The sequence below is a fragment of the Podarcis tiliguerta genome (genome assembly GCF_965153285.1).
Source record: "Podarcis tiliguerta genome assembly, chromosome: 4".
NCBI classification, from domain to species: domain Eukaryota; kingdom Metazoa; phylum Chordata; class Lepidosauria; order Squamata; family Lacertidae; genus Podarcis; species Podarcis tiliguerta.
In genome coordinates, this window is record NC_139537.1 from 71,964,158 (window position 1) to 71,991,497 (window position 27,340).

The following is a 27,340-nucleotide window of genomic DNA, read 5'->3' on the forward strand; positions in this document are numbered from 1 at the left end:
GAAACTTGCTACTGTACACAAAGAAGGGTTGAGATTCTGCTCAAGTGGATTTTAACAATACTGCTGTGATAGAAGCAGGAGAGGGGGAGGGGGGACCATTGATGGTCGGGAATACAGAGCAAAGAATTTCAGGTGAATTGCTCAGCTTCGATACCTCAGTTGCCATAAATTGTAAGATACAGGAGTTTGTCCATCTCTTCCCTCAGCCCTCCATTAGTGAATATAGATTCATTCAGCACTAGGTCGATTGATTTCCCCTCAGCCTATTAATCACTCTGGAAAAGTTCCAGCTGTACTTCAAGTCCATGAGACAACACAAGTATTCTAACAGCAGTAATAATTTTGTGGTTCTCATTCTCTTGAGATTGCATCTTCTATCTCCAGCTTTTATTGCAACAAGTCAGAGGTTGGGGAAATAATCAGCAAATATTTAGCTTTCAGTGTCGGTAAAACAAACTACCCCCAAACTGCCATGAGTTGCAATATGTTGGTGAAAGGAAATCAAAGGGGAAACTGAATGCCTCCATTGTAATTGGGAGTGAAAAGTGAGCAACTTCAATGTAATTAGAGTACAACAATGCATGGAACAAGCTGAAAGGAAGCTGAGGAAGAGATGACCTGTGCCTTACAATGGTCAGAGAAATTTGAAAAATGCTAATACTGAGGCCAGATACTATATGCTGCATTAAGCTTTGAATCTGCAGGCATTTAAACCTATGTTACAATTTAACAACTTTACTAACTCCTTTTTAACAATAAAGAAGAACTATGTGATGGGAGAGGTGTCCAACAGTTATTGATGTAGAGGAGAAAATGGACTGGACCCTAATTATAGGCTGGGATAATTCATAGTTGGGAAGAACAATCAATGTAACCTATTTCTTGTACTTGCTGGGTAGTAAACAGGCTACACTACTGCTGTAACCTGGCCACAACTATGGTAATGGACACAATGAGCATCTCTCCAGTACGTTCCATATTACAGAATCTGGCTTACAAAGTGGCTTATGATATAAACAATTGACATACTATAAAAGCAAGGGCAGAATGAAACAGCCACTGCTTAGTCACTGCTTAGCTCGCCCCCTGTTTCGGGCTGCAGGCTGCCGCCCCAAGCCTTGCGTGCCTGGCGGGTGTCACCTACCAAACAATGTAATTGCACAAGCAATGCTAAATTCACTGAGCTCACAGAGATGAACGAGCTTGTGCAACAGCAACTCTTCCTGGCGAACCCTCTCTGCTCCTGCCCACATTCCCTTCCCTTTCTAACGCCATCCAAGTGCTTACTTTACATAATTTATGACAAGCAAAGAACTCTCAGCGCATCGCTGTGGAATATACACTTGACCTTATCTCTATTAAGCACATTCAAATCAAGTCTCTTTGTGTTGTACACACAGTACTACAGAGCTGGTCTCTGCACCATTTCTTTCAGGCACAGATATACAGCAATACATAGAAGGCGGCTTTTTAAAAATAATGAGCATCTGCTGTAAAGGGCAATGGCTGCTGAAATCATTAAACGTAATCATCAAACCATCTTCTATTAAAATCTTGTTAGCCAATTTTAGATGCATTACTACTAAGACACTATTAATGAAAACTGTCATAGCTAATCTGGGCTTGGAATGCTGAGATTTAAAATATTTTAGCTTGGGAGTTATATCAGCGTGCCCTTAGGGAAGGCTAAGGTTTAGGTGGCAGAGTAACTTTCATGTCCTCTGAAAGGTTTTGACTATATTTTATTAAAACAAGTTAATGGTATTGCTTATGTTAAACATGTCATTTGATGATGATACACAAGTTTTAAAACTTTTAAGTAGCAGTCATGTGTGCGCATGAACAGGATTGGAAGATGGGCTGACATATGGGGAAGTGGTGGTTAACTGTAGTCCCAGCTCCCACAAAACACTGCCCCACTGAAGCTGCTATTTAGTCTTGGAGAGAAAATGCTAGGTATAGTCCTACCTGGTATGATTGTTCAAGTAATCTGAATTCATCATAATATTTTAGCACATAGTTACTAAGTGTGTGTGTGTGAGAGAGAGAGTGCTACTACTTGAAAAGTACTACAACAAAGTTCTTTTTCTTTCACTCACAGCCAGAGTTCCATTTTGAAGCCATGTCTCTAAAGATGGATTTTGGTTGCTTCTTTAGCTTCTATTTATACAATTTCACAATTTCTTTGGCAGAGGCCAAGAGTACATACCAGGGTGTTGCCGTTTATGAACCTCAGGAGATGTGAGAGGCAAACAGACTGGATGAACTTTGGTTACATATTCCAGACAAGCACAATGGCTCTATTTATTCAGACTAAGCTGCTGAATGCAGATGGATTGGCTCTGTGGGCAATAAATTTTCACAGCCACAAAACCTCAGTGGCAACCAACCTGATCCTGCAGAAGGGTGGGGAAACTGCCTACAAGCCTGAGGTTGTAAAAATAAGTTAGATTATTTTTCCACATATGTAAACTAGTCAGTCAAATTCTTTTAACACTGATTGACATGAATTCCACAACTGGCTTCAGTGGCTTACTTCTTCCCTATAGAGTTCTACTTTCTTCTATAAAATGTTCTATCCTAAAATGATAGGAAGCAAAGTAGAAAGGAGGAAGGAAAGGAAGGAGGGATATTTGCATAATAGTTAGCAATCACTGTTTAATATAATACACCCAAGACTGATTTAAACGGCCCAGTGACCTCTATACTGAAGAACAGAGAATCGAAATATGGATATTTCATGTGTCATTCCACACTTCAGGGGAACCAAGAGGCAATAATCATGACAACTGAACAATCTTAAGTATGATTTTAACATCTCCATGACACAAAGCTTCAGACATTTTCTGAAAGGATGATGGCAGAATTATTGCTCTATGTATTATAAATCAAAGGGAATTGGGTCATTTTAACTTGCAGATTTATGTTAACTACCAAGCGGTCTGCTAATTGTGAGCTCTTCAGATATTGATTGGGGATCAAAAAGGTAAGTTCTTCTCCAAAGTCGGTGGAATTAAATAGGCAAGCAGGAAAAATTTCTATCCCCACATTAGCTATTCTGATCACTGCCTATAAAATTTTAACTATGATTTTAACTGGATAAATGATGAGGAGCAAAGGAGGAAAATACATTTAGGTAATTAAAATTAAGGATCTATCTAATGTGTGTGGCTAATTAATTACAGCAAGCTTCTTGACACATGATCAGCTCAACTTTGTTCTCCTCCTCCTCCTCCTTCATAGCTTCTTCTCTAACTCTTAAGCTTATTTATTTAACGTAACACATTGAGAGCATTTTCATGCTACCACACAATCTCTGCTCTTGTAGCCATACACTTTCATTGGAAAATCCCATGTTATTGTCTGGGCTTGTTCCCATGGGACATCCTACAGTGCTTTTATTTCTAGGAAGAAAGAGAGGCAGAGGCTATGAGGAAATATCATTTCCTCTTTAGCACTTTAACACTTTAACAACTGGTTGCCCTCCACTTGTTTTGGATGACAACTCCCATCCACTGCAGCCAGTACAGCCATGGCTGGAGCAAAACCTCTTCACTAGATTTAGGACAATTCCCCCATTTTACTTCAGCCCTATATGACACAGCCATCACTGCTCAGAGGACTGCCCTGACTCCCAGGAGAAAGTCTTATGAGCGGGGAGAAGGGAAAGGTCAGCTGCCTTCTAGTTGCGCCACCATTGGATACCATCCAAGAGCTATAACTCTATACACATTATTAACTTGATCCTCAGCTTTGTATGAAATGCTTCTTATGAAATATTTAAATGAGTTATGACATTGTCAGCATACCTCTATCATTAGATCATGCAATTTTTATATTAATAAAAACCTTTAGTTTTGTTACCTGGTCGTTCTCCTCTTCATCACTGCTCAACTTGAGGTCATCTTCTAACATCCTGGAAAGAGAAAACAACAAATGACCTACATTTAAGTCCAATAAAAAATTCAGATATAGTTTAGATAATAAAAGCCTCTTAATTATGTGGCACTATAATGTAAGAAGAACGTTGGTGAATCGGACCAAATGCACACATGGATCTGGCTTCAAGGATGACACCGCGTGGGTGGTGGAGGGCACCCTGATCCTGGTTTCACCAGGCCAAGGCCTGGTCAATAACAACAACAACCAACCAACCAACCAACCAACCAACCAACCATCTGTTCACTAAGCTTTCCTGTACAAAGGGAGGCAGGTCTTTCCAGGAACAGAAACGCGATGGGTGCCACCGCCAAGTATATTAGAGGGAAGGATCAATATTGGAGGGAAGCAGAGGAAGAGGCGGGAGTATGAGGCCTGCGAGGATGCTACCTGGCAGGGCTAGCATATCAGGCAAAATAGCATGGGGTGTGGGGGAACTGATCGCATGAGTTGCCCAAGGAAACAGCTGGTTGTCTCACGCAGGAGCCAGGCTATCGGTTCATACAGTGCTTCTCCTGACTGGCTCAGGAATCTGTGAGGGAAGGGTTTTTCACCTTTTCTAAGGTATAAATCATCATCCATAGTCATGCTTATAGGTCTCTCTTTCCCCCCACAAAAGTGACTCAAAGCGACTTACAGAAACATCATCAAAAGCCAGTATAGAAACAAGAACAAAGCAGAAACCTGAAGCGCTCATCCACAATATGCAGAGATCCCACTCAACACACACAAGCTGCTCTAGTGGCTCCTCCTGCAACCCCTGTTTTGAGACTGGAGACAGGTGTGTAAAGGGTTGTGTGTGAAGTTCCTCCCATTCCCATTTCTGCAGCTGTACTGTCTGGATGAAAAGTGAAACTTTTCCCCCAGAGCATCATTGAAAGGCAATGACTATGTTGTCATTTGGGAGAGCTGCGATCCTACTTCTGAGGCTGCTGGACCAGCATTTGAAAGTCCCATTGTTCTAGGCGCATTTTGCGACAGGTAATTTCATTAATATGAGAATTTTTTGGAGCTCTGGGAGCAGTACTGCATTTAAGATTTCAGATTAAAACAAGCGTAAGATTTTAGCTGCAGTTCATTCATTTCCAGCTTTGTATTCTTGTTATAAAAAAGCGCGCCTGGACATTCCGTTGTGGCGCCCATAACTTAGGTTTAAGGTGCCATTTAGCACCTAAATTTTCATATCTCAGTTTCTAACACTGTGCTGGACATATTCTTCCCTTCTTTCCAGGCCTGTGTCACTCTGCTTTCTACACAGGCCCTATCCCCACTAGGATCACGACAGAGTGCCATCCTGTGGACACCAGAAGCAACCAGAAAAAGTTCGGTGCGTGCTAAAGATTCATCAATGAGACTTGCTTCCACTGAGGAGAGGGGAAATGCTGTTACACTTGAATAGCAATCAGACCTCAGCACTGCAAATTTACCCCAAATGGTATGCAAAGTAGTGGCTAGGAAATATAATTTCCACTTAGTAGAAATTCACATAACAGACAAGAAAAAAGTACAATGCTTGACAACTCTGCATGAAGTCAATTTTTTTGGTCACTGCTATCATTTATCTCTTAAGTCCAGAAGTGTGACTCTGTCACAATCCAACTTGGAGGCAATTAGCACTTCACACAGCATCAGGGGTCCTCAAAGTGTCCAACTACACAGTAGTCATGTGCTTCCTGTGCTCCCAAGTATTTTGAAGTGTATCTCCTATTGGTGCTTAACCAAAGTTAACTGCTTGAGGTATTGGCTTGATGACTAGGTAGAGAGCCTTCTGAGTGACAGAATCATGTTTCTGGAATGTTCTCCTCAGGAAAGCGTACCTGGCATCTGCACTGTCATATTCTCAGTGCCAGACAAAGACCTTTTTGTTATCCCAGGCTTCTTAAGAATGCTTGACCCTGATCTGGTATATTTTTATTTGAAAGGTGAAATAAAATCTATTAAACTTGAAGCAGCAGACAAGTACCAGAATTCCTATGAAGCTGCTTGGCATGAATTGAAAATAGAAAACAGAGGGTAAGTGATAATATTTGTAATTCTCCTAGAATCACAAACAGGTGGCAAACTGGGTCATGTGTTTCTTTAATAATAATAATAAATCAGTTCAAAGGAATATCCCATTAGTTGGGATCCCATTATTCTTTGAGAGAATTTGCATGCATTCTGACTGTCAGTCAAATCAGCTAACATCAATAAATATTGACTGGAAAACATGCAGAGTCTGGTTTTTTTATTTGTGCAAAATGAACCATCTACTGCAGACTCCAAGAAAAGGCATACCTCTGAAAAATATGTGCTAAGATTAATCTATTGAAACACACAGATAAAAGATATCTAACTATCAAAACATAAATACTTCATGAATAATGGGTGGACACATGTTTCAATCAGTGTTAATGAAGTGAAATTTACTGCTCTTATCCTCTTCCCATCACATAACAGATGGTTAACCTTGCCTAATGCATATCTACATCCAAAGCATGAATTTCATTTAGGACAATCTGCTAACACAGTATCAACGAAGCTGCCATTTTAAACAAGCTGTTGTGGCAACTCTATCACTGAAACAGTTCCACATGCTAAAAATCTAATGTACAATTTTGCTGCTGTGTTTTTGAAAACCACAACACTTATTTGTTTAGAAGGAAACAGAAAAAAAGCCAGAAGATTGTTGCTAACATAGGAACAGAGGCGGAGCTAGCTGCTCTGGAACCCATGCTGTGCACCTGGGTTGGGGGGAGCATTCCAGGGGGCGGGATGAGTGTCCTGGTGGGGCGCCACCAGCAGTGAGCATTCCAGGGGGCGGAGCAAGCGGCCCATGGGAGGTGGAACGAGACGCCCATGGCAGGCTGTTTCCTGGGCGGGCGGGGGGGGGGGAGCGGAGAGAGCTGTGCTGCTTTGCCAGCATGCCTTCCTCCCTTCCCTCTTCCTTTTGACAGCTTGGAGGAGGCTCCCCCACCCCAGGAAGCAGCCCAGGAGCGGGGGCAATGGCACACCGCCCACCCGCAACTCCCAAGCCTCCCCTGAGCTGTCAAAATGAAGGGGGAAGGCTGCCGTCAAGTTGGCGCAGCTCCGCCCTTTCCCCTGACGGCTTGGGGTAGGCTTGGGAGTCATGGGCGGGTGGTGCACCAAATGTCACTCCCCTCAGCGGTGACACCCAGGGTGGACTGCACCCACCCACCCCGTTCTTCTGCCCCTGCATAGGAAGGTGAACGATTAAAAAAACCAAAACGCAATTTGCAAATATTTCAGTGGAGCGTATGTTCAGGAATCCAGTTAGTGGCTCCATTCCACACCTCCAGTTTGTTTGTTTGCCCCTGGAAGCCTTAGGGGGCAATTCTATGGCAAGATCCAGTGAGATGAGCATCTTAGGATGCAGTGGGATTTAGGCTGGAATGGATCCTAAACCAGTTTAACTGGATTGTGTTACCTGGCATAGAACAATATTTTAAAGGCTTGTTTTCCCTCTGCTGAGAAGCAGCAGTAGCCCTGCTGCTGAATGGAATGTGAATCTGGTGTAACTTTATGATGGTTTAATTTACCCTGGCTAGCTTTACAACAGCTTGTTGTGCTCAGGATTGCTCCCTTATTTATACCTCTCAACTTGAGTTTCTGGATGGTTCTACTTTGGTTATGCAAGGACTGGAGAACTGAGTTTCTTATTAGTACATAAAATGATGGCACATAAAATAGTACAGAATAGTAAGTTAAAGCACATATTTGTATTCCTAAATTCCAATACTAAAAACCACAAATGAATACTGCAAATGCTAATTAAAATAGTACAAACATGGTATAGCCCACCACATTGACATTGCTGTAAAGTAAATATAGCAATGCAAGATTTAATTACCAAACATAAAAGCAAAAGTGTTGAAAAACTAAGCTGCAATCCACTGTAACAAAATTAGCAATCTCAGTAAAGAGAAATAAATAGCTGCAATTTTCCACCTGGGTAGAATCCATCTTCACAGTTCTGCTTTTCCTTTCCAAGCCATTAAGGGTTGGTAAATGAACTGTTACATTCCTGTCATGTTGATTATATCCAATGTATTGACTGCGTTTTGAAATGCAACGCTGAATAAGAGCTTGCCTACATGTTACACTCTCTATGTCAGAAAAGTCCTACTTTGTGAGAGGTTGTGCATGTTGGGAATTCTGAAACTACTCCACTAACAGGCAGAGAAAGCTGGAGGTGACAGAAATCACACACACTCAAGCACACAGGAAGAAGCTGTTGGAACTAATTGTCCCCTGGGAGTTGGAAAGAAACTGGGAATATGACCCACCATTACGCGGAAGCAGAGGTGGGTGGGGGGGAGCAGGAAAAGAGGTCAACAGTGGTTTCCACTTAATGTGCATTTACCTATCCCTCCCCAACCCCAGGAGCCTTCAGAATTTTCTACAGGCAGAGGTTGGCTGCACAGAGCTGCTTTTCATGTGGTGAGTAGACTGTGTAGTCAAGCTCTGACCGAGTAGACACATTATCAGAATACGAAATTAGCGATGGAGCTAGGATTTCAGAAATGGGTTGAGCTAGACTTCCTCCCCTCTGAATATTGACTTGTCTCGAAATGCCTCAGGGTTTTCAAAACTGGGGGGAGGGATTTCTCCACTTCAACTTTTAGGATCCCATTCCTGATTCTAGGAAGTGTAGTTTTTAATTTATCCCAACTCACCTACCAGCTACACTTCCCAGACTTCTCGGCCGTAATAACACAGGCTCTAAGTTGATTCTGAGATCTTCACTGAAAAATGAGGAGCAGCTTAGAAACAGCACTTGGTTTTCACCAGCCCTTTCCTCTGTCTTTGTTTTCTTCTGTCCTCACAACTTGGTAAATTTAGGTAAAGAGGTGGGAGAAGGGGAAGGATAAATGGCTGGTGAAAGGGCTGGCTTTCTGGGCATTGCCAATTTTGTTGTTGTTGTTTTGAAGGGGAAACCCTTGCATTCTGAGCTGCTCCAAAAATCTGTTCACCTTCTCTGGTGGGCCTTATTGTGGGACTGTGTTCACCTTGCCTGCCAAGATCTGATGGGGAAGCCCGGGGGATAGTTTCCTAGGCTTTCTGCCTGGGAAATGGATCCCACCCGCTTGCCCAGCATATAGAGGGAGCCTGTGGTTTGCTCTGCAACCACTTTTTGTCGCATTAACAACAGGATGGTCAGTTGTCCAGGGTTCTCCTTAGGCCCCAAAGCCTTACCACCAGGAAATTCCCAGCATAAAGATTCCTTGAAATAGTAGCTTGCCAGGGACTCTGGATCTTTACTAAGGGTTCAGAAGTCCTGGCAATTTAACACTCCCATTTCTGTGCTGGGGTTTGGAGTGGGAGGAGAATGATTAAACAACAACAACTTTCAACAAAATTTGCATCTCCACGGAATAGTTTTCATTGTGTACCGCTATCACCCAGCATGTCATCTTAAAGAAGAAGAGTTTGGATTTGATGTTGTTGTTGTTTAGTCATGTCTGACTCTTTGTGACCCCATGGACCAGAGCACGCCAGGCACCCCTGTCTTCCACTGCCTCCCGCAGTTTGGTCAAACTCATGCTGGTAGCTTCGAGAACACTGTCCAACCATCTCATCCTCTGTCGTCCCCTTCTCCTTGTGCCCTCAATCTATCCCACTTTATCACTACCCGAAGGAGTCTCAAAGCGGCTAACAATCTTCTTTTCCTTCCTCCCCCACAACAAGCACTCTATGAGGTGAGTGAGGCTGAGAGACTTCAAAGAAGTGTGACTAGCCCAAGGTCACCCAGCAGCTGCATGTGGAGGAGCAGAGTTGCGAACCCGGTTCACCAGATTACGAGTCTACCGCTCTTAACCACTACATCACACTGGCTCTCAACCAAAACCAAGTCAGGCCTCAGTGCAGAAACTTTCTAAAAAGAAACAAAATAGAACCCAACCTTTCTCAAAACGTTGCTAAAAAGGACAAAATAATTATAATACAGTTCCACAACACTTGTCTACATCCTTGGCGGTAGATAGTGCAAAATAATTTCTTAAATATGACAGGTTTACTGTCCAAAGCTTGAAAGAGATCTACAACATAATCCCACTTTAGGATCAAAGAGGCCACATAAAAATGAGAGCATGTATGAAAGGAAAGAACGATGGTCACTTACCAGAAGATTATTTCTCTGCACTGGCCTAAACATTCCCATCAGTCAAGGAGCCTGCCAAAGTTTCAGGACTAATCACTTACCACAGCAGGAAGAAACAGGTTTAAGCAATAAAGTGTCCAAGGGAGCTACTCAGTTTACCTAGTCACATCTTGCTTCCTACGATTCCACTGAGTCCATTCTGGTTGCTAGTGATTAACAGCTATTTTGGTAAGTTTATACTCCTTCAATTTCTGGTAACAGCCTGCTGCTGCCTTTTGAAAATATTACTTAATTTTTAAACATGAAGGGCGTAATATGTGGTGATACATTATATTATTTCCGTGGTGTTAACACTCTACAAATTGCCTACCAGCTTGCTGAAAGTGCAGTATCTCCCTTCCTGTCAAGTTAATTGCAAAGCCTTTCTCTTTCTTTCCTCAAAATAATTTGCTTCCTCAGCTATTTTCACGGGTTTACACTTTTACCTTGGATATGGCAAAGCAAAATTAAGAGATCTGAACAGTTATATAGAGTACTACGTATCATTTGTAGAATATCCATGGGGCTGTATCCATACTAAGCTCCTGTTGAACTTGGGTCCCGCTGAATTCAACAGGTTAGGTCAGCATGGTGATATACACCTGATTTATTTCAATGGGAACTGAACACAAATTAGTTAGTCTGGATCCAACCCCATAGTGCGTCTCATAGCAAAATAAGAGACAGAACCATTCCTATTCCAAAAAGTCTATAGCATAGGGCAACATTTCCCAACTTGAGGCTCATATTTTATTTCATTGCAGCTCCCATTAGCCCCTGCCACCATGGCAAATGGTTGTGGATGCTGGTAGCTGTAATAGAAAGCATCCGGAGGGCATCAGGTTGGAGAACGCTGGTGTAGAATTATTGGGGGAGGGAGTTAAAACAGGAAATGAGAGGGGAAAGGCACAATATGTTTGCTGGAATAAGTTGTTGAGTTTATGAACAGGGCAAAAGAGAAGTCAAGAGAAATTTTGTAGGCCTTTGAGAAATTTGGCACAGCTTAGGGGGACAGCTTTTGATATTAGATGTGGCTGGCTGGATAATGTGGGACATCCTCAGAGATTATAACGTAGGAAAACTGCTCAGAGGCTTTTTGTCAATTAAGAGGTATATAAATCTTGTCAAACGAATCAGAAGAACAAAGGTCCCAGGCAAAGATGAATTGAAAAAGATAACAGCCGAAAAATAGTGTGAGGCATATCTGTTGAGATTCTTGAGACCAGGAACAAGGTGTTTGTGCTGAATGAAAGGGATGAGGAGAGTCTGTGGAATAATCTTAAAAGAAGCATGATGCAATCAAAATATAATGGTTTTAGCAGCTGTGTTTGAAGAGAGATCAGACAAAAGAGGATGGGGGATGAGAGAGAGAGATGTAGAAGTCTGGGCAGGAGATGATCTGAGCATAAATCAAGGGCTTTGCTGTTGGAATGATGAAAAAGAGCAGGTTCTGTGGTACCTTTAAGAAAGGGATTTGCTTTTTCTCTGGAAAACACCAGGGATATTATATACATTAAAAATAGTATTTCAGATTAAGACCTCAAGTTTTATTCAGTTTGTGTTAGGGCCAAAAAGACTGATTAATTTGAAGGATCAATTCATTAATTCGTCAGATTTAAAACTGTGGCTCTTTAATCAGATCTTAATTGAACCCCTCCCCTACGAAAGGGTTTAAGCACTGAGGTCATTGTGAACATCCTGTTAAAGATTCTTGATTCAAGCAAATTCATTTAGAGAGTTTTCTAAACAACCAATTAATTCTGTATGATACATTTCAGAGGTAATGTTATAGTTGCTGCATCAAGAGACTGCAATAAACAAGCTAATTAGCTGACATTTAAAACAAGATATTGATTCTGTGAAATTCTTATGTTTAATTGGTTGTCTGCTGTACTTCAGCCTAATTAGTTATAAAAGAAAGTAAAAAAAAATCACTAGTTTTGAGTTTTATATGTGCTATTTTTTCTGCTGTAAATAAGTGGTTCTTTGAAAAACATGAGTGATTATACATTATGCAATCAGTAAAAGTTAACAGCTGAAAAATATCCATATGATGCATTTATTCTACATTATTAGTTGACGAAACAGAGAAAACTTTGTTACAAGAAAACCAATTTCCTACTATGTGATTTCATACAAGAAATAGCAGCCTTTCAGTGAGATTTTCCCTGGAACTGAGGTTCATAGTAAAAGGTCATCTTACCTCCCTATGTGCCATGGTCTTGAACCTGATTTATAGTTAACATCACATGTAATGATGTCAGGATCTTTAACTTCAGATCAGAGAAACCTGCTGTTTAGGGGAGCCAACAGAGGCTTGCCTTGCCCTCTGAAACTCTTGGTTCTTTCCCCTGAGCAACTCATCACTAAAGTGAAGGGACTCTTGTGCTTTGCCTCGCCTGTCCTGGACTGCCACCTTTTGGAAACTGACCACCTGTTTGCACAAGCACATACCTGAGTCTTTACTCATGCCTCTGGACTTGGCTACAAACTCAAGAAGCAGAGAAAGTGTTTTGGGCTTGGTCACCCACAAGGGTGGAAGAATCTGCCAATTTTGGTTCTCTCAGCTTCCAGTCTTAAAGCCAGTTTTCCACATTTCTGCAGCAATCTTTTGTGTCTTATTTATAATCCTTATGAAAATCCTTCAGCATTTTGGTGTGATTTTCTCCTAACTATATACATTTATATGCAACTGACTTGTCTACACATTTTTTTTTTGCAAGCAATTTCCCCTAATGCAATGAATTTTTCTATCTTGTTTTGTTGTTATTTTTATGCACACTTTCCCCTAATACAGTACATACGTTTTTGTGAACGTATTGTTGGAAAACTGCACCACAAAATTCAGGTAAGTGCGAAGAAAGAAGCCTATAGACTTCATCACCCAACACACAGCAAAACAATTAAGTAGCTCACACAAACTTAAAAGTTTTCCAGTGAAAATGTATTGACCTTAGATGTTAAAAATACCACATGTTTGTAATGCCTACCATGTGCATTATGGATATCCTGCTGTCTACCTCAGGAATCCACCTCCTTGGAATTCTGCTCCAATTTGGCACATTAATTCTTTCTCCTTGCTTGTAATGTTTCCATTGCATTCATGTGGGACACAGTTTTGAGTGATGTCATGTGTTCTGATCACCTACCAGGTCACTTTTCTATAGCTCTACTTGGCCACAGTACTGTAAAATAAAACTTGTATGTGTATCTTTGCACTTCAGAGAATTGAGTATGTGGTCTGTTGGTCAAACCTTTGCCTTCTGAGTGTCTGTCACCCCCTTCTTTTGAAATGATATTTATGTAAGCAGTTCACTTCTTCTATTTACATCTTGACCCAGCAGTATTTACACACAGTCTGTCAGCCCTGAATTAATTGATTGATTGATTGATTGATTGATTGATTGAATTTATATACCACCTGGAAGTCTCAAGGCAGTTCACAGAACAAAATCAGAATGTGGATATGTGTTCAAATGTAAGCTCTTATCCCTCAACGCATCCACAGGAAGCTCATTTTCTAGATTAGGGCAATTGAATAATTGACTCATTCTTTTTCTTCCCTTTTTTTCTAGAATAATGTGAGCACATGTTCAACACACTGAATGATGGTTGGAAGGCAACTCACCCTTACAAAAATAAAATATGTAAAGCTGTGTGTCAAATGAGGATGAATAGGTGGAGTTTGAACAATGGGAAGGCGGAGGAAGCTGGAAGTTCCTGTGTCTGGAAGACTGGCCAAGCTGCCTGTTCTGGATGGCACTGAACTCTCTCTGAAAGAGCAGGTTCATAGCTCAGGGGTGCTCCTGTACTCATCTTTATCGCTGGAGGCTCAGGTAGACTTAGTGGCTGGAGTGTCTTTTGGCTGGTATATCATCAACTATGGCCATTCTTGGAAAGGGCTAACCTAACCACAGTGATTCATGCACTGCTAATCTCAAGACTTATTATTGCATTGTGTTCTATGTGGTGCTATCCTTGGACCCGGTCCAAAATCTGGTCCAGGAAACCTCAAGGACTTCCTGATTCCTTATATCCCTGCCTGATCACTAAGGTCTTTCTGAGCGTCACTGTCGGCAGTCCCTCATGGCTCAGCTCATAGCCAGCAGGAGCCATGTGTTCAGTATTGAGGACCCAATTCTCCTGGCTGAGAGTAGACAAGGCCACTCCCTGTTAAAGTTCCAGCACTTTATCTGATTTCACATCTCTTTTGCAACCTCATTGTACACCACTTACAAACCACGGTGTAAAGTGTTTAAATAAAATACATTGTTTAAATGAAATAGAAAAATAGAAAAACTTGGGTGAAAGCCCACTGGGCATTCCATGTAGAAGCAGCATATAATAAAAAATATGGTTTAAAAGGGAATGTCATAATAAAACATGGAATAGAAGGCAAAGCTTTAAACAATTAGCAGTTGACATGCCATACAGAGCAATAGCAAAACGTTGGAAATCAAATACTACTAGACTCATAGCTTATTATTCACTGGAGCACCTTTTTAAAAAGAAGGCAATTCCACAATTTCATCATAGAAATGTAGAGTTGAAAGGAACCCTGTCCCATATGGGGACAGAACCTGCAACCTTGGCGTTATGCACCAATAGCTTGGAATAGCTGAAAAAACAATTTACCAAACATCATGTCCTATACAACAGACTTCACATGTAGTAACATATCCTGCAAACACTATTTCTGAAACTAAAAGCAATGTCTTGACCAGAAATAGGTTTTCCCACAACTTGAATCAATAACTTAAGTTTTTAAAATTATCCCTAGAGGAATTTAATTGCACAAATCCTATGCATGTTTTCATGCAAACAAATTGCATTGGGTCCATTGGTACTCATACTTCTAATTACTATACTACTCAGTTCTCACTTTATGAAATATAAGGTATACCTGACTGGCATCCAAATTGGAAAATGTAATGTCTGAACTAGAAAGAGAGCCCCTGATTTGTTAAAGCCATCAACATCATCATCAGAAACCCCTTTGGGGCATTTTATGGGTTTGTTGCAAAAGACTTAGGCTTGTATAACAATTCCTGATTGGCTAGAATTGTCCACGTGACTAAATAGGAAGCACGTCCTTCACTCAAAATGGGTTTCCCTGCCTTTACTGACATCACAAAAGCTGACCAGTTTCATAACATTAGAGCATCCTATATATGGTCCCTGATAGGCTGAGATCTGTGAGGAAGGAAGGGGAAGTAAATGGATAAGGAAGGAAGCAGTGACTGTAAAAGACTGGCAAACAGCTCCAGAACAGGTAAGATTAAAAGACTGGATGGAATCAGCATCCTAAAACCTCTGCTTTTAATTGTACTGTGAAAACATATGGCTTAGCCCTGGCCTGAAGTGACTCCAGGTGGATTATCATTGTTATATTTTCCCACAGCAACCATTTCTCCAGCTACTTTATAGCAGAGATAAATGTGGTACTTTGCTTTGCAATTGGATATGCAATATTCAATGTGCTTGAGAAAGTATCTCTGCCGTTTCTGTGAATGGGGTAAACTCCTTGGTATTCTGGTATTCAGCATGTGCTGGAAGAATGAGGGAAAGAATGAACATCTCTTCCTCTAGTTAGAGCATATGCAAAGATTTTTAACTGTATATTTCCTCAAGTATCACTTCTAGGTTTAATATATGTGGGTAATGCATAGCTGAAAGCTCCATTCTGCATGGGAGTAGAGTGTATGGCTCTGTTTCACCAGAGTGGTACATGCTCTGGTTATCTCCTGCTTGAACTATTGCAATGCACTCTATGTGAAGCTACCTTTGAAGGTGACTTGGAAACTACAACTAATCCAGAATGCTAGACTGGTGACTGTGAGCAGCAGCCAGGACCATATAACACCGGTCCTAAAGGATCTGCATTGGCTCCCAGTACAATTATGAACACAGTTTAACGTGTTGGTGCTAACTTTTTAAAGCCCTGAACGGCCTCGGCCCTGTATACCTGAAGGAGCATCTCCACCTCCATTGTCCAGACTGGGCACTGAGGTCCAGGTCCAAGGGCCTTCTAGCGGTTCCTTCACTGCAAGATGTGAAGTTACAGGGAACCAGGCAGAGGGCCTTCTTGGTAGTGGAACACCCTTCCATCAGATGTCAAGGAAATAAACAACGATCTGACTTTTAGAAGACATCTGAAGGCAGCCCTGTACAGGGAAGTTTTTAATGGTAGATGTTTTATTGTGTTTTTAATATTTTATTGAGAGTCGCACAGAGTGGCTGGTGCAATCCAGACAGATGGACAGCAAATAAATAAAATAATAGTAGTAATAATAAGAATAAGAATAAGAATACAGTGGTGCCTCGCAAGACGAAATTAATCCGTTCTGCGAGTCTCTTCGTCTAGCGGTTTTTTCGTCTTGCGAAGCAACCCTATTAGCGGATTAGCGCTATTAGCGGTTTAGCGGCTATTAAAGGCTTAAGGGATTAGCGGATTAGCTGCTAAAAGGCTATTAGCAGCTTAGCGCCTTAGAAAAAGGGGGTGGGGAGCGAAAAAAACCCTCAAGAATCGCAAGACATTTTCGTCTTGCAAAGCAAGCCCATAGAGAAATTTGTCCTGCGAAGCACCTCTGAAAACGGAAAACCCTTTCGTCTAGCGGGTTTTCCGTCTTGTGAGGCATTCGTCTTGCGGGGCACCACTGTAAGTAGTAGTAGTAGTAGCGTCTTATGATGAGACCACCTCTCTATCCTAAGAAATGACCTGGTGGAGTAATACTAAAACCTGCAGCCTAAATTTTATCTGTTGAAATATTTAATTAATAACAACATTTATTTACTGCTGTGTGCCCATGTTTAGAACTAGGTTTCCTGTGTCTAAAACTGACGTTCTTTTCCATGAACCTTATATGACTAGAAAAAGAACAAAAGTATTTTGTTCATAGTTGCATATTATACAGATCCTGCATAACTGTACAAAAAACCACACCAAGCTATTCTGAGCCCTTAATTTATCTCAGAACCCATATTTAGTGGATATACAATTTAATTTATGATGCAATGAATCTTGACAAAAAGAATCAATGACAAAAGTTTCATCAATCACTTGGCAAGAGATTGCTCAGCAGTTGGATTCAGTCCTATAATATTTTGCTTCCCACTTGCTTTGCTATCGTCGACTGAATATAACTCATAGCACCTGAATCATAAAGAAAAGAATTCCTGTCTGGAAACTGAATTAAAAAAGAACAACAATAATAACATCTGGAAAAGTCTATTGGTATCCTTTCTTAAAACAGCAAAATTATTAAGTACAGTTTTAAAAAGGATACCAAGAGAACCCACCATTCGTTTATGAAAATATTTGCTCTTAATTCTGGAATATATTTTGCAGTTTGTGCTTAGTTTGTAACACACCTTTTAAAAAACATATGCAGAAAAGAAATCTTCAATCAATTTCTAGTCTGATTAATTTGTTCACTTTGAGACACTAATTGAGTTTCAAAACTCTGCAGAAAAAGAAACACATTCAAAATGTGGGCATTGTCTAGCTACAGTTAACTCCTATTAAGCCCCACTAGTTTCAATGGGAGAATTGAACAAGAGTTTAGAAATCATAAACTGAACTGCATGCATGTATAATATACCAAACCAAAATAAATACAGGATCTACAATTTGTAACGATAATTTGGAAACACTCTTACCCTGAAGAACGGAGACTCCAGTTATGGCTTATAAAATCAAAGGCTACTATATTTGCTTGCAACAACATCCTAACCGATGCAAGTAGTTATATGTACCACAATTAAAAATAAATAGCTTCTGTCAAATCCAAGACCAGATCTTGATGCAATGTAATGTAGTAGTTTGTCTTGTTAGATATAAAAATTAGTCTGTTAAAATGCATTAACTTAAGTGAAAAATACTTAAAATTCAAAATTATTAGCTGATCATAACGAAATAACATGATTATATAGTGGTTAAAATTTCTATTTCTATTTCCTTGCTTTTTGTAAATTTAAAGAAATAGACTAATATAAAAATTGATGAGCATATAAAATACACATTCTGTACAATGAAGTTTATTTAGATCCCATGGACTGACTCTCAAAAACCAATTTAAAAGTAAAGTTGGAGAAGCTGTCACTGAAAATCTTTGCAGTTAAAAAGCAAAAAAACCCATAAATGATAATGTTATAAAATCTCTCCTGCCTGGATGAGCTTCAGTGTTCAAATGTTAATAGGATCTGCATTAAACACACACACAACCAAAACCCTGGATCATATTCAACGTAAAAAGTCTGTGAAACAGACTTTTTCCATATTATGACCTCAGTCCTAAGTTTCCCCGCCCCTGCAAAGTGCTAGTTATTTGAATTGGATAAATGCCAGAATTCATTCTCTTGTTATTTTGCCTTCTGTCCAACACATTTCTATCCTTCTTAAAACTATTAATTCTCTATTGACTCAAATTACAGAATTTCTTAACCAACATTAGCTGAGAATGGAGAGGTAAACCAAAAAGGATTTTGAAAAGTTTACAGTTACAGACAAATTGTTTAAACTAACACAACTTTAAATCTATTTGGAGATGCAAGAAGGAAGGAGCAATTTTAATTTGTAAATTTGGATTACAAATCACACCTGCAACTTTTCAGCAATTTTCCGTTTTATTGGAATGATGTGTTAAATAGCCCAAACATATTGTGGTAAGACTAAAGTATGTCTTCCCATAAACAGACTCCCAGTAGTACGAAAATGGGAGTACTTCTACATTGATTTGCATCTCAAATGTTTGGTGCCCTAGAATATTAAAACCAAAATCAGCTTTAAGAGAGCCAGTGTGGTGTAGTGGTTAAGAGCGGTAGTCACGTAATCTGGGTAACCGGGTTCGCGTCTCCGCTCCTCCACAAGCAGCTGCTGGGTGACCTTGGGCCAGTCACAGTCTCTCAGCCCCACTCACCTCACAGAGTGTTTGTTGTGGGGGAGGAAGGGAAAGGAGAATGTTAGCCGCTTTGAGACTCCTTAAAGGGAGTGAAAGGCGGGATATCAAATCCAAACTCTTCTTCTTCTTCTTCTTTAAGAATGTTGTGCCTTCCACAGTTCACTATCAGTATCAGAACCAGGCTGGGAAACTTAGAACAGCATAGTACAGAGGGGTGTGTGGTTGGGTTAAGGCTATCACAAGTTTTGTTCCCTATGTGCTCCTTTTACTGTTTAACTCCCACCCCCTACTTTGCAGTCAAAGCCATGAGAACAAGCCACCCCACCTCTCAGTCATGTTATCACCAATCCCTACTGAACATCTAGGTTCAGGCAGTTTGCTGCAGTTGGTGACAACTGTTCATTGCTGTCTCCGTGTCTCTCGTGGCATGCTACTGAGGAGCAGCCTGGCAGGCCTATTCCCATCAATAATGATGTTGTTCCCAGTGTATACACTAAGCACTCGTGAGGACAGTTCATTGTGTAGGCTCTCCAAGAGTTCTCCTTGGAGCCACCACCATGGATGGGCAGGCAGTCAGTTGGCAACTGGTAGGGAGCAAATGCCAGCAGAAGTCAAGGCCAGAACGTCCACACCCAAAACATGAAGCTGAGCCTAATTGCTGTAGTGTCTTTCCTTTCGTACTCTGCACTCGAAAGTATGGTTTCTAGTAGGGGAGATCCAGACCCTGTGTCCAGGAATCTCTGGAATCTACGGATTGCTAGGCACTTGCTGCATGTGCCACTGTACTTGATACTGGCGAGGGTGTCATGGTGTCCTTGCATCTGCCAGGTTGTGTTATGCATACAGGTATGTTCCCATTATTATGCATGAGTTTGTGTCTTCCATGTATGTGCATTGCCACCACAACACTCCATGATCAGTGGAAGCCAACTATTTTGCTATGGTTGCTGGAGGAGTGACAGTGGGAGCTGCTATGTGCTCTTTACTTTTTGTACTGCTCCTGTTTTCCTCTTGACTTTGCTGCAAAGAGCAAATAGGATCCCGACTAAACTGCTTTAACATTCCACTGGCATGAATTAGCTGCCAGCTTGCCAGAACTACTAGGACTGCCCTATCTGACAAGTTGCCACCTCTCAGCCTTAGCTTTTTCCATGTGTAACTTGGATGTAGAAACAGCGATAACAAAGAGTATCAACATCCTTCAAAGGGACCACTGATATAAGGTATGCAGAACACTTTTGAGTTCTATGGGGTAGAGGGGAGAAACATTCTGGAAATACTAAACATTATTATGATTATCATTCAGTAGACAGAGAAGGGCATCAAAGTGTATTACAAATGATTGATAAGGTACAGGAAAGAAGTGGAAATTAAAAGAACCCAAATACGCTCTGCCTATGAAACATCCACTGCCTTTTGTTGAAATTTCAGTACAGAATTTACATTTTCTCTGTTCCCAACATCAGTTCAGAGATAAAAGGGCTAGTTCCAGAAAACCAAATGGATTCTGCCTTCACCTTGCACTCCAACGTACACAGCACCAATTTATAACCTCAGAAAGAAACCTATTTATTTCCTGAGACTTTTTTTTTTCATCTCAGAGATAGGTTATTGTTTCTTTACATATTTTAAGTAAGGTTTTGATTAAGATTGCATCCTCTGGAAAAGAAACAGTCATCAAAAGAAAGAAGCAAAGACAGTAAACTATACTGCCTTATCTTTCTCTAGCCTTCTAAAAATTCTGCACAACACTTACATCATCTTATCTTCCTGTCTCATTCTAAATATTTAATTTATAGTATTTCACATTGCCTTCCTGTGTCTGTATCATCCAAGTACAGATCAACAAACCATTTACTGTAATAAACTACTATACTGCAGAGCTGACCTAAGCAAAACATATTCCAAATGGGTTAATCGCCAATACTTTTTTTTTTTTAAGTTTCTACTTTTAGCATCCATTGATTTATTATTTATTTTTTTTGGTCATATGACAAACACATGCAAAAGTCTGCGAGAAAAGACACCTAGGATCTATTCTGTACTAGATAGGGATGTGGGAAACAGTATATTTTGATTCACCCTGAGGTTGCCATATTTCTAAAAGTGAAAAACTGGAGAGGTTTTTGGGCAAAGTTGCTGAGGTTTTTTCGGGGGGGGGGGGTGTGTGTGGAGGTTTTGGCCAAAGTTGTTTCCAAAAGAAATGAAGTTTTCCAGCTATTTTAAAGGAAATTTCCAACATGGATTTCCCCAGAGAATTTCGTGATTTTAGGAAATTCCACCCAGACACTATTTTCGACAGGCAAATCCCATATATGTTCATGAAAATCTGGACGTATCGCAGCCCTATTTTATGTGATTTTTTAATCATTTGAATATACAGTATATCTAACATCAATATTATACACATCGTTAGATTTAACTATTTCGATATAAAGAAACAGAACTTTCTAAGGTTGTGTGCATGCTCTGTAGAGGAAGCTACCAAAGGTGTTTATTTTCCAAGTAAAAAGTAGTTTATTGTGCTGTGCATGTGTGTATGTTTGAGTGGATTTCCAAATGGGTATTAATAAATGCCTGACATTGTCTTTAAAATTCTAGCCATTGAAGTGAGCACAATAATATTTGACAGTAGGTGGTTAGCTTTCCTCAAGTCATGCTCAAAGTAAACAGGTGGAAACAGTACAATGAAGCTAGTACATTTTGTGCCAGATATTTGGTTTAAGGATAAATATCAGACTTTTTCCAGCACAATTTTCAAGACCTCCATCACTCTAAGAAACACTAACTTCATTCATTATAAAACTGGTACATTTTTTGTAGGCTGTCTAGGTGGGGGTGGGGTGGGGAGAAATTCCCACAGGCAGATATTACAAGGAATCACTGATGCAGTATAAAAATGCTAAGAAAAAGAAGCCCCAGAGGTTATAATTTTTTTAAAAAGAAAAAACCGTACAAATATATTTCCTTTGTTGTATGCCATTGGGGTTTTTCTTTAATTATACATATAAAATAGGCTCTGCTCCTCACAACAATTAAGGTGAACAAGGCAGAAATCAAACACATCCATTTGCAGGTTCGCCATACAATCACGGAGCTAATTTTATATGTAAAGAAGAAAGAAGAAAGTGTTTAGTTGATAAGAGGGCACGCTAGTGACCTTCACTTCCTGTGTGATGCTCAAAGGAGAGACCCATGCATCTACCCTGCGGAGATATATATTTGATCCACCTACATCTGTTACTCTCAGACGTTACGGCTCAGAAGATACATTAATTCCTGTTCCAGTCATTATATGAAAGCAGAACAAGAGCAATTCCTGTGTCTGTTGCTGTCATCTGTTTGCAATGCCTGAAGACAGCCATAACATCTTGTATCTAGTGCAATAGTGGCACCTTCAGAATAATAGCTGTTTCCCTTATATCCAATTTTCAAATTGCGTGGTGTCTCTCTCCTTGAAACCGTAACACACCTGTGCCACACTGTTTCTGGCAACCTCCTGAGTTTAAAAAAAAGATGATGATGCAGTTCAAAACAAGGGAATGGCTTGTTGAGGCATGAGTTTTTATAGGACAGAGTCTACTTCATTACATACAAAAGGTAGATTGAAAAATTATATCTATTTAGCATCTTTAAGCAATGCAGCAAAACCTGGCAGTGGTTTTACAGTGCTACCAGAGGTGGTTTTAGGGTAGCGCAACCAATTTGGCTGCACTGGAGGGGGCACCACAACAATGCTGTAGAAAAGAGTGTGAGAGGTTGGCAGAGGGGTGCTGCTGAATTCTGCCATTGCACAGGGCGCCATTGAAATTTGAGAGCCCAAAGTCTGCCATTGGTGTTATTAGGGATGTAAGAAGGCAGTGGTTCCCATTCTTTGTCAAAATTTGCAGTGTTTCCGTTCTGCAGCAGTTCAGTTTCTGCCAGATTTTCCGTTATATGTCATTATTTATGTAGCCTACATTCATTTCATTGTAAAGGAAACACTGAACTATTGCCAAAAAGTCATGAATTATGTACTGCAGATCTTTTTCTTTTTTCTTTAATGACAATGTCATGAGCCCCACAGTGACAGACTAGGAGGGGTAGTCCTTGCAGGATTTGTCAGAAGGAGAGGAAGAATGGAAGCAGATTACTGAGTCGCTTGGCAATGGGGTTGCGGATAGTCTGTTAGGAGACATCCCCACCCAGATGTTGCCATTCGTCCCAGTGGAGAAGGGGGAGCTGAGCAAGTCAGTCATTACCCTACCTTAAGACTGAGGTTGCTGAAACAACCTGGGGGGGAACCTGGGTTGCATAGTGAGCTGGCATAACAAATTCAGGCCCTGCCTCCAAGGATGCACTATTACATGCACTGACAGAAGCAGACCCACCCTACTTCCAGTGGTGCCTGTTGGCTTGCCCAGTTTCATTGTATGGGCTGAGAACTTCAGAAAGGTTGTGCTTGCCGCACCCTTCAAAATGGGAGCAAAGGGGGCATGTCAAGTGTTGAGACACTGTCTTAGCTTGTTCCTAGCCATGTAGCTCAGAGACCTACTTCTGAACAATTGATTCTGCTACCTGTATCTTGAACTATGTTTCAGTTGTGGAATAAAGTCTTCATGAATTACTGAGCCTAGAGTCCAAGTACTGAGTATGAGAGCCAAGGCAGACAATAACACGAACAATGGTATTTATTGACTGATTTCCTTTCCTGATCACAGATGAACACACAAACTGCAGTGATTTCCTTTTCTGCTTCATCCCTAAGTGCCTCTGGATGTGGTTTTTCAGAACAGAAGTCTGGAAAAACTGTGGCCAAAAGAGCCAATTGTCTCAGTGTACATTGTAGGACTAGTAGGCACTCCTAGACTCTATTATTATTATTATTATCTTGCCTGGAACTTTGTGAGATAAATAGATGCCAGAAGCGATGACATTTAGTTATCTTTTTTTCTTTTTTTTAGTTTTTGGTAATGGAGTAATCCAGATAGGAGGGAGTTGATTTCCTCCCTTCAGAAAGACTTAAATGTAAATGTTCCACTCATGAATGGCTCTCCGCCTGATTCAGGAGGGTAATAAACCTGTCTGTGAGAGTAATGTTCGTTGGAAGCAATAAATCCAGTGAAAGGATGAATTAACTGCCATTGTACCTATGAATGTTCAGTTTGTATATGGAGTTTCAGATTTGCAGAAACAAAATCAACTTGTTCCTTTTGAGTTTATAAGGTCACTAAGCAATTACTTTATATACATATGCTTTATAGACTTTTTTTGCAGATAAGAATCCTTCATATTTTTGTTGTTATTGTTGGGACCGAAGGAACTGTGAACAGACCACTCACTTTGGGAAATGCCACTGGCTCCTATTTGACATTAGTAAACCGATAACAAGCTACTTGAAAATTTGACTTAATAGTGAAATTTCAAACCATTTTTTCTAAGTGTGTTTTAGCTCACTAACCTCAGTTCCTTTCCTAAAAGGGCCGTGAATAAAAAAAAAGAAGGTAAGTGTGCACCATGGAGTAAGAGGTGCTCACCCAGCTGCCTCCATCTCTCTTTCCTTTTTTGGCCTCCTCCTTTTTCTTAATTTCTGCAATTCAGGAGGAGCTGTTATGCTCCATATCAACCAGGAGCATAGGGATGATGCTGTAATAGGCTATGTTGCCATGAATAGGCTATGTTGCCATGAATGGAGGCCCAGTGATTCAGGTGAGAACTTGCCATATAACTGAATCAGAGAGCTGCAGTTCATTAGAAACATCCGGGGATGATTTCAGCTTGTGGGATTCTGAGCCTGCATGGTCTTCTGCCTTGAACTAGTCATAGAATGTGTGGGAAGAATTACTCACCCCTCGTATTCTGTAACAAAGATTTTGCTACCAGACTCTTGTCAATTTTCTTTTTTCTTTTTGGATTTGTTTTGAGGAGGTACCTACATGCTTTACTGTTATTAAGAACATTCTGCACCCAATCACCCTCACTGTGCCTTTACATGATACAATACTCTCTGAACCAAAGGGTATCAATAACTGACATGATGCACTCTAAAACTCACAGGTCTGTACTGTTACATGAAAAATTGCCCATTCAAACAAGTAAAAAGTTGAGACTTAACTCTGACCATTTGACCTAAATTGAGTTTACTTATGTAGCCAGGATTTCTTTGATTTCCCCCCAACCTTGAAACCTCAGTCTGTTTATTTGTTGATTTGGTGTTTTATAGTGGTAGAAACAGTTGAATATTTTTTAAATATTGAAACAAAACGAATAAAAGGAGCTGCTCTCACCTTAGAATGGTGAATACTGATGTATTACAAATACATTTTCTTTTCTTTTTCACTACTTTTGCTAATTCAAAACCATCAACTAATCGAGGGAGACCCCAGATAAGAAAGTATAAATGGATTTCTTTAATTCAAAGGCGAAGCTGCAGAATGCAGCATTTAAAAATTGCATCAGTGCATCTAAGGCGAAATGCAACATGATATGTTTTAACTAGTGAGTCAAGCTCCTGATTTCATTCAGGAAGCCTTTCAATTTTTTATGAAATTATACCATCCTTACTCAAAAAGTATACATTCTCTTTGTTATGTATGCTCTTTAGAAATCAAGCGATATTAAAGCTTACTAGACAATTATTGAAAAATTCATCGCTGAAAGCATATTTTACAGCAGCCTTTTAAAAGTAGAGAGAATCTCAAATGGATACAATTCTTTTGGCAAGGAAAATGAAACTATACCCATTATTTCTGGCCACAAATATAAAACTGACTTACGATGTATGTGATGTACTGTTTTCTGGATTCTTTGATTCAACATCACCTTTTCCTTGGAAAAAGAAAAAGAAATGAATATTAATCATCCATAATTGGAGAGGTCAGTACATTATGTTAACAGCTTTTCAGAATGCATATAATCACATTTTTTAAGGCTACATGTGGCTATAGGGAACATAGTTGAAATTTATTAATGCAATTAGTGATAGCTTTGCCTTTTAGAATCTCTTGAGTTTGATCCAGACCATGCTCAGAAATTAATGAGACTTAGGTTGGTCATGACTAAGTCCCATGCCACACTAAATGGCAATAGTTAGGAGGCATCTCTGCCTAGCTATTCTTTTCCTGCCCTATGTGCCTTTAAGAATTAACATACCACTTAGAAGTAAAGCTTCAAATCTAATGTCCCCATTGACTGCTCTTAAATCAACATGTGATACAAAGCCTGAGTCACCCACAATGCTCTGATTGGTCAAGAAGGGAGATTCTGTGCTTGGAATAATCCTTTTTTGGGGTAAAATCTTCCCATAAAGACAATGAAGGATACTGTGTTCCCTTGAAGTCTAACCAATTTGTTATAGCATAAGCTTTCATAGACTGGAAACCATCAGAAAGGCTTAAAGGTAAAGGTAAAGGTAAAGGTAAAGGTACCCCTGCCCGTACGGGCCAGTCTTGACAGACTCTAGGGTTGTGCGCCCATCTCACTCAAAGAGGCAGGGGGCCAGCGCTGTCTGAAGACACTTCCGGGTCACGTGGCCAGCGTGACATCGCTGCTCTGGCAAGCCAGAGCCGCACACGGAAACGCCGTTTATCTTCCCGCTAGTAAGCGGTCCCTATTTATCTACTTGCACCCGAGAGTGCTTTCGAACTGCTAGGTTGGCAGGCGCTGGGACGGAACAGCGGGAGCGCACCCCGCCGCGGGGTTGTAAGAAAGGCAAGTAGATAAATAGGGACCGCTTACTGGCGGGAAGGTAAACGGCGTTTCCGTGTGCTGCGCTGGCTCGCCAGATGCAGCTTTGTCACGCTGGCCATGTGACCCGGAAGTGTCTCCGGACAGCGCTGGCCCTCGGCCTCTTAAGTGAGATGGGCGCACAACCCTAGAGTCTGTCAAGACTGGCCCGTACGGGCAGGGGTACCTTTACCTAATTTCAAAGGATGGCTTTATTTTGGCCTGCATATTGTTTTGGATGAATTATCAAATGTTTAAATTCAGGCTGAGAACTACTTCTTGGAGTGGAGAAGGAAAAATGCACATGTCTCTGTTTCATTTGTATTTTTTTAAATCAAATATTCTGATGAACCTCAATAAGGGGGAACTAGCATAAAATAGCAAAGCAACACCTTTGTTGTCTTTGTGTATAACTTCTGTTGTTTAGAATATCTATCTTTTTCCTAAAGGAGGAATGCTTATTGCTAGGAGCCCTACTGCATTAATAATTGCAGAATGTACAGAAAGCACTGTAGATAAAAAAGTAATTTCAGGAGAGAGGCAATTATATGTTAACTGCTGGGAAAAAAGAATAATCTAAATGGGATGCACTCATCAGAGCACTGTATCTATGTCTATAACATAGACACTATTGCCTTCTTAGAATGCTCAAGTAAGG

General features: G+C 40.5%; 1 protein-coding gene and 1 long non-coding RNA gene across 9 annotated transcripts in view; one reads left to right on the plus strand and one right to left on the minus strand.

The window, feature by feature from the left end:
• AFF3 (ALF transcription elongation factor 3) overlaps positions 1-27,340 on the minus strand; it is a 228,518-nt gene that overhangs the window by 58,442 nt on the left and 142,736 nt on the right. For all 8 annotated transcript variants that reach the window (XM_083437609.1, XM_083437607.1, XM_083437608.1 and 5 more), the window contains 2 exons: positions 25,734-25,785; positions 3,865-3,916 (listed from right to left, as the gene is read on the minus strand). In XM_083437609.1, the coding sequence (XP_083293735.1) occupies positions 3,865-3,916; positions 25,734-25,785 (104 nt within the window). The remainder of the gene's footprint in view (positions 1-3,864; positions 3,917-25,733; positions 25,786-27,340) is intronic.
• Positions 15,265-27,340, plus strand: part of LOC310676390 — a 101,158-nt gene continuing 89,082 nt past the window's right edge. Inside the window, exon 1 of the long non-coding RNA XR_014510527.1 lies at positions 15,265-15,350. This is a non-coding gene — a long non-coding RNA (uncharacterized lncRNA). The remainder of the gene's footprint in view (positions 15,351-27,340) is intronic.